The 8082-nt window shown below is 40.8% G+C and overlaps 1 protein-coding gene across 1 annotated transcript; it reads left to right on the top strand.

Moving 5' to 3' along the window:
• Window positions 1–6648: 6648 nt before the first annotated feature.
• Window positions 6649–7674, top strand: LOC115590383 (trace amine-associated receptor 13c-like). Its single transcript, XM_030431738.1, has one exon. The coding sequence runs from the start codon at window positions 6649–6651 to the stop codon at window positions 7672–7674; it is 1026 nt and encodes a 341-aa protein (XP_030287598.1).
• Window positions 7675–8082: the final 408 nt, after the last annotated feature.

Below are 8082 nucleotides of genomic sequence, written 5' to 3'. Positions count from 1 at the left end.
CTCCCACAAAGACAACACCATCCTAAAGTTTGCGGACGACACCCCCAGTGATAGGATGCATCACTGGTGTGGACGAGGCGGCCAACAGGAGGGAGGTGGCCTCACCCTCAACACGGACAAGAAGAAGGAAATGATAGTGGAAAGGAGGAAGAAGAGGAGACATCACAGTACATCTGGAAGTTTGAAGTAGAGAGGGTGAGCAGCTTCAGATACCTGGGCGTCCATATCAGTGATGACCTCACCTGGTCACTCAACACAACACAGCTGGTAAAGAGGTCCAACAGTGGCTGTATGTTCTGAGGAGGCTGAGAAAGTTTGGCATGTTGCCTGAAATCCTCAGCAACTTCTACAGCTGCATTGTTGAGAGCATCTTTACCGGCTGTATCACTATCTGATGCGGAAACACACGGCCAAAGCAGAAGTGGTAAAGACTGCGGAGCTGCCTCCATCCTCATGACTCTACCCACCCCCATCACGGACTGTTCACACCTCTATCCTCAGGCCAGATGTACCGAAGTGTTAAGTCCAAAACCACCATACTAAAGAACTCTTCCTTCTTCACTGCCACCAGACTCCTAAACAAAAGATAGGAGTTTATTCTACCTCATGGCTGTCGCTACTGTTTAAATTTTTGCACATGCATAACTGCACATTTTTCAAATTTGTATAGTTTTATTTTATTGTTGTTATTATTGTTGTTGTTGCTGCTTTTTCTATTTATCACATTTGCCATGTGTGAAAGTGCTTTACTTTGTATATTGTGTTTTTCGGCTGTATATATTTCTTTATTACACTGTTGGCATTCTGTGGACAGCAAAGGAAGAATTTTCATAATTTTGCATAATTGAGAATATGTTTTTTTACTTTGCATATGACAATAAATACTTTGAATCTTGAATCTTGATTCTTGAGATGTCAGGATACAATAATTTGTCATAAACAACGACAACATAAACTGTCACAAACATTCATAGGCAGCCTAATTATCAAATTAAAACTATTTTCCTGTATGTGTTCATATTACATTCATATGTCATAGGTGGTTGATTCTGAAATTGTCTGTGGTGCAAACATTACAATTGTGTCATGAATATTCTTGCGTTAAAGCTAGGGTCTACAATCCTGGAGAGCTAGCACGAGAGCTAGCAAGATTTGAAAGCGGCACCTCCTCTAAGTCCCCCCCCCCTCCCCATCCCGTCAGTGCTCCGTCCAAAGCCACTCCCCAACAAACTTGAACGCGCATCTGGCAGTGGGACTCAGCAGGGAGAAGGAGATGCCAGAGCAAGACGCAGCAATTCAGCTGAATTTAGCATGGAGCAGACAGGAATTCAAGCGCCAAAATAACCGCAAACCGCAACCGGTGGGGATTGCCAGAAGGTGGAGCAAAACCAGATCAGAGCCGCAACGCAGCCAACCCCTATCCAGTGGAAATTGGGCAGACTCATTAGCCATTCTCATGGCTTAGAACAACACACAAAGAAGCTAACGTTAGCATTGGGCTAATACGAGCTACAAACGTAGCCAAGTTGGCAAACCTCACATATTTCATGAAAATAACAAATCCCCCTGAAACAAAACAAAAGAAAGACAGCAACCTCTGCATCACTTTTCAAGCCCTTCACATGCCCCAGTTGTCTCCACCGCTCAAACGCCACACCGATGTTGACTCGGTCCGACTTCTTTCTTTATCCAGAGCCTTTTTCGTGGCAGCCTTTTCTGCCTCAGGCTTTCTTTTCCTTGCCTTTTTAGCGGGGTGAGCTGTTACAAGTAACGCTGGCTGCATTTTCTCTGCCATTGTAACCAAATGAACCTCTTCTCTGCAACTCTGTATTTCTGCAGAGGAGTGTGCTGAATATTTCCGGCATCAGTGAAACGTAATGTGTGCACGCGCGAAGGAGGGAGGGACAGAACGAGACATGAAGGCATCTGACCAATCCGTGCATCTGACCAATCTGTGCTATCCGGGCCGGATAGCACAGATTGGTCAGATTTTTCTCTGTCCTGCAGCTGCCACAGAGGACCGATTATTTTTGTTTCTTTTTCTGAATACATAATGTATTGACTACTCTCAGGATAGCAGGATCATTTCATCCAGTATAACAAAATGAGTACTTTAAATTCAAAAATATCTAACAATAATTATGGATGATATTGGGAATCACTTGAAAATGTAAAAAAAGTTAAAGATTTACTGGTAAGAATTTGCATGAATTTATCTAGCTCATCACATCACAGGAAATGTGAGTAAATAATGCCCCCATTATACATTTAATTTCAACAGGATTAGACACACTTCATCAAGGGAGAGCCAAAGGTGCTTTTATACAGCCCCTGTTAAAGTGGACTGAAGAGGGTGAGAAAAAAAAAAAACCTAGGTACTTTTTTAATATAGAAAAAACATTGAGAAGAATTCTAAAACTCTATTACAGAAGATAACCCTGTGATTTTAAAATAAAGAAATACTTTGTAATTTTCCATTGTGGTGTATATTAACAGCAACTTCAATAAATAAATGCTATTGGGAAGAAGTAGTTTTCATATATTAAATGAATTGCTATGAATGACCACAGCACCCCACCCACTTCTCATTTAAGCCCTGCTTCTTTCTGATACTGGTCCAGATAAATTGAGTTACTTGAACTTGTATAGAAGAGTATAAAAAAAGTGTTGCTTAAAATGTATAGGAGTTAACTGCACTCTAAAAGCTCCTGGGTTATTTCTTCAACCCAATTTCTGGGTTATCTGTGTTGAGTTAAAATTATGGGTTATTTTTCAAAAAGTAACCCATGTTCTGGGTTATAGGGTTGGCTTTCTCTCTCTCTCTCTCTCTCTCTTTTTAACCATAAGAATGTGTTTTTTTTGGAGGGGTGTATTTTATGGAGTTATTATATTATCATGTCAACATAGTTTATAATATGACAATAACATTTGTGTGTTGGTACATTATGATAAAACAGTTTCACCACTTGTAGGAGAAATAAAGTGACACACCCTCTAAACATGGATATATTAACTAAGAAATAGAAGAAATAAGTTCATATATTACATCCTTGCCCCTATAACCTACACATCAGTCTGCCAGAAATGTCCACACGTACCAAAACGATCTTTTTTTCTTCTGTCTTTCTTGACATCGTCTCAAGAATATTTGCGTCCACATTGATCCACTGAAAACGATTCAAAACGCTGTAGTTCATATTCCAGGCCTATAGGGGGCGCTTGATATTCACCAAAGACGGAGAAGAAGAGACAGAGCATGCGCATTAAGCTTGCGCTCTGTATACAAACTCACGGTAGACGGTGAATCCGAACACAACAAGAAGAAGACGACAATGACTGGTGCAAGGAAACCAGAATCGTTTGTGTGGACCGTTAATGAGGTCAAACTGCTGCTGCGACTCACACTCAACTACAAGGCGAGTAAGTTGCAAGAAAGGCTCAATATCTTCTGCGGCACGAACACGAGCATGTAGTCCGCCATTGATGTTGTTGTTGTTATGAGACGTTGCGGGGTTCATAGGTCGGAGGCTAGAGGTTGAGGGATGGGGCGATGGCGTCATCGTTTTGGAAAGTATGCGGATTCGCTGTCCACGCGAGAACGGAAGGGCTACGTTTTCGGATTTTTCCACCCTGAGACCCGGTTTCTAAAAACTGCGTTTTCAGGCACTGCATTTTCAGGATCCGTGTGTACGGTCGGCCAAAACGATGCAATACATGTGTGTTTCCGCAAAAGAGCGTTTTCATGTGGATGGCCTCTGAGGAAGAGGAGGAAGAAACACCTTCTCCCCCCTCTACCCCGTAGAAGAAAAAAGGGGGTAGGGGAACTAGCTCTAACCCTGCTACCCACCATGGTGCCAAACGCCGTCTACAGGGTTGGGAAGAAGACTATCCGGCACTCCACTGAAGAGTCCCGGACAGTGTTCATACACCAAATGCCTGTAAGTACAATGGACCAGTTTCTCAGCACCACTCTGAGAGAGAATATTCTTAATTCTAACTATACTGCACAGGTGAAAGACGATAATCCAAGTGACATGTTTCATGTGAAAGCTAAAGGGTGAATCCTGATTTTTAAAAAAACACTCCAAGGTTCCTCACAGTTGTATTTCAGATTTGGGCGATGCCATGCAAGGTAGCAATCTGACTAGAAAGTGAAGTTCAAGATGTTAAGTTTTATTACTCAGTGGTTCTCAACCCACATTTTCTTGTACACATTCATGACCCACTCAAAATGACCACACCGATTAAGAACCACAGCTCATTTGGCTTCCTTGTACAGTTAGTATCAGCATTATAACACAAACTTGTAGTCTATTATCTTGCTTACAATTCACCACCTACACAATATTCACTTTCTTTTATCTATCTTTCTGTCTGTTTCAGGTTGGAACAAATATGGTGGAATACCTCCAGCAATCAAAGCCATTCCCCTCTGTCCTGGCACTGGGAGATCCCCAGCAATGTGCCTCTCAGGCATTTGTGATATTAGCTGGTCAGGCATTCTCTCAAAGCACACTGCTTGGGGCAATTGACGTGCGCTTCAAGGCATTTTATGTTCTTGATATCAACTACCCCAAGCAGTGTGCTCCTGCATGGGAGTTTCTGCAGCAAGTTGTGTATCAGATTGAGGGATCTGAATCAAAACCAGTCAAATTTCTGAAGACTGCCTTCCTTAATTTCAGAACTGTTTAATTGTGTTAAACTGCAGTAAATGACACAACCAGTGTTTGAAGACTTTAAGCCTTAAGTCCAGTCCTGTTATTGAATGTTGTCGAATGTTTGAGAGAGTAGGTTTGAGAGTTGTTTATTTTTCTAAAATTCCCATTTACTGAATATTGTTATTTGTTCATATCTAATTTTAATAATTTAATAAAAATGTAATATAATAATTAAATATTTATAATTAATATTGTTATTATAGTGGACATTTAGGAAAATAAATAGGTCCAAGGGTGTGTTTTTTTAATAGAGATTTTAATTTGTAGATTTTGGGCATAGTAACCCAAAGTAACCCAAGTTAGGTTATTTTTGACCCAACTCCTGGGTTAAAAAGGGACCAACTAATTTCTGGGTTATTTCAACCCAGAAAATTGGGTTGTTCTTTTGACCCAGAAATCGGGTCCAAAAAAATAACCCAATCCTCTGGGTTGAAATAACCCAGAAATTAGTTGGTCCCTTTTAACCCAGGAGTTGGGTCAAAAATCACCCATTATGGGTGATTGACCCAGGAGTTTTTAGTGTGTGAGTTTTGAAGGTTTAAAACTATAAACTAAGTGTGGGCAAGGTCACGAGCTAATGAAGCAAGTGACACACATGAAAGATGTGGTCACATTGGGGCTGATATTGGAACTGAAAATTCAAGAGCGCCATTAACCTGTTTTAAAGTTAAACTTGTTAGCCCCGTGGGAATGACTATCACTTTTATGAAAATACAAATGAAATTCTGCCGTGATTTAATCTTTGAACCAGATCAGCTGTTTTCCCTCAAAAAAATAACTTCTTATCCACCTCTGGACACAGTCATACCGAAAGTAATATTACATTCACCAGTGGGGGTGGAAATATGAGTCTGGAATCTGTATTGGTAACCGCAAACATCCAAAGTCTGCTGACATAAGTATGCGCATAAGTGTGAATGACAGTGAGTAGCCACGTCAACGCAAAAATTTAACATTTTCATGTGACACAGAATTGCCTCTCTTAAAAGTATATAACAGCACTCTGATATATGAACCCCCACTGGTTGCATGTGCGTTGCGGGACAGCTCCACTGCGGATTTTCGCTGTGCTCCCTCGTCCGTCAACACCCTACTGCTCCATTTTTAACTGCAGCACAGCACAGCACTGCCAGACAGCTGGGGGTGGCAAAAACGAGGAGTTCCCAAGGTTATAACAGAATCACATGCGACCGCAATTACACATACGTGTTATAAACACAACAACAAACAGACAAAGGCTTAGCATTCCAAACCAAAGTGGTTAGAGGAAAGGTGAACTTGCTTGGATGTCTCTTTTTTTAGACTTTTTTGCTGGTGTCAACACAGAATGTTTATCCTGAAAATTAACCAGATATTTTGATGTTGTTTGAGTGTATGACTTCCTGTCAGCTCTGTGCTGTATTTAGCTGAATTGATGCGCTGTACTGTGGCATCCATTAAAAATAGAAGCCTTGCGTATCTGCTGCGGAAGAGTCTGGACTGACAGAACAGCAACGAAGCAGATACGCCGAGCAGCAAAGCCAGTGGAAGTACTCAAGTAGACTAAAGTGAAACCTATCAGTTCTGCTGTCGTGGCAGATAGAAGCAGGACTGAACATGGATCTGGTGGAATTTGGGGGTCAGTGTGCAGAGTGCTTAAACTACACAACACATTCATTCATTCATTCACTCATTCATTCATTTGCACATTCACTGATTTTTACTCAAAACAAAAACATAATTTCAGCCATATTTCAGCCATTACTGCACGTTGCAGATGTTGAAAAAAAAAATATGTGTCTAGGACTATTTTCCATGTACGTTAATAAGAGGCATTTGATTGGATGTGTAAGTGTGTCAGGTGACTTTCAAGTGGCTTCTATGCTGTGACTGTGATTACAAAACAGAGATATCTGCCCTCTCTGGGTTCTGTCAGGTTTATCTCTTTATGATGACTGCTGACTATTCTCAACAGCAGTACTGTTACCCGAGCAGCAATGCCTCGTGTGTTACTGTACAGTTTGGTGTGTGGACTAACTTTGCCCTGTATTTGCTTTTTGCTTTAGGCATGCTGGTTACCATTTTGGGGAACTCTGTTGTCATTGTGTCAATATGTCATTTTAAGCAGTTGCATAGTCCTACCAATGTGCTCATTTTATCTCTTGCTCTGGTTGATCTACTAGTGGGTGTGATAGTGATGCCCTTCAGTGCCATCCGGACTGTTCATGGCTGCTGGTTCTATGGTGAGGACTTCTGTCTGCTGCACTCCAGCTTTGATCTGTTTCTCACCACTATTTCTATCTTTCATTTAATTTGCATTGCTGTTGACAGACATCAAGCAATATGTAATCCTCTGCATTATTCAAGAAAAATCACAATGTCTGTGGCTGCGATGATGGTATGTTTTAGCTGGGCACTGGCTGCTGTCTACTCCTATGGACTGCTTTATTCTAAGGCAAATGTAGCAGGGATAGAAGATTATGTGGCATCAATAAACTGCCTCGGCAGTTGTAACCTTCTCTTTAACCCTCTTTGGGGAATCATGGACAATGTGTTCTGCTTTTTCTTTCCCTGCACTGTAATGATTTGCCTTTACACTCAGATAATTATTGTGGCAAAAGAGCATTTAAAAAAGATTGGAAATATGAGTAATTGTTTAAATGACAGAGGAAGAGGTGGGCTGACTAAACAGTCTGAGTGCAAGGCTGCAAAGACTCTGGGTATTGTGCTTGGTGCATTCATCTTCTGTTGGATGCCCTTTTTCATAAATTCAATAAGTGATGCCTTTACAGGCTTCAGCACACCTGCTGCAATTTTTGAAGCATTTGTTTGGTTGGGTTACTTTAATTCAACCTTAAATCCAATCATTTATGCCTTGTTTTATCCTTGCTTCAAAAAATGTTTTTATTGTATAGCCACTCTGAAAATATTTAGCTCAAACTCCTCAACTATGGCTATATCTGTAGTTGAAACATGATGCACTATTTAACTATCTTAATCAAGATATATCTCGAATAAGGTCTTGGGGGAAGGGGGAATTTGCATCAGTGATAGAAAGGTTGTTTTGCTGTTGTCATTCTTGTGTGTTTCTTCAAAAACCTTGTGCAACTGTTATCAATCTTCATTAAAACTGTGCTGGTGCATTTTGTCCAATGCCATGTCTTATTGATGTACTATGTTTTTCAGTCTTTGTCTTTCATTTTTCGAAGCTGTTGCTTTTCCCACACACTCTCTACATGTCGACTTCAGAAACTGAATTTGAATTGATTTAAAATACTTGAACTGTCCCTCCCGTAGCCCATTCACCATCCAAGTGTTGTGGAAAACTGTTGAGTAGATTTTGTGTAATCCTGCTGACAATCCAACCAACCAACAAACACATACA

The sequence above is a fragment of the Sparus aurata genome, chromosome 10 (assembly GCF_900880675.1).
Source record: "Sparus aurata chromosome 10, fSpaAur1.1, whole genome shotgun sequence".
NCBI lineage: Eukaryota > Metazoa > Chordata > Actinopteri > Spariformes > Sparidae > Sparus > Sparus aurata.
Note: the sequence above shows the minus strand (reverse complement) of the source record. Positions and strands in the feature narration are given on the sequence as shown.

Excerpts from the sequence above, each read along its gene's own strand:
- LOC115590383 (XM_030431738.1), top strand. The coding sequence starts at position 6,649 with ATGACTGCTGACTATTCTCAACAGCAGTACTGTTACCCGAGCAGCAAT.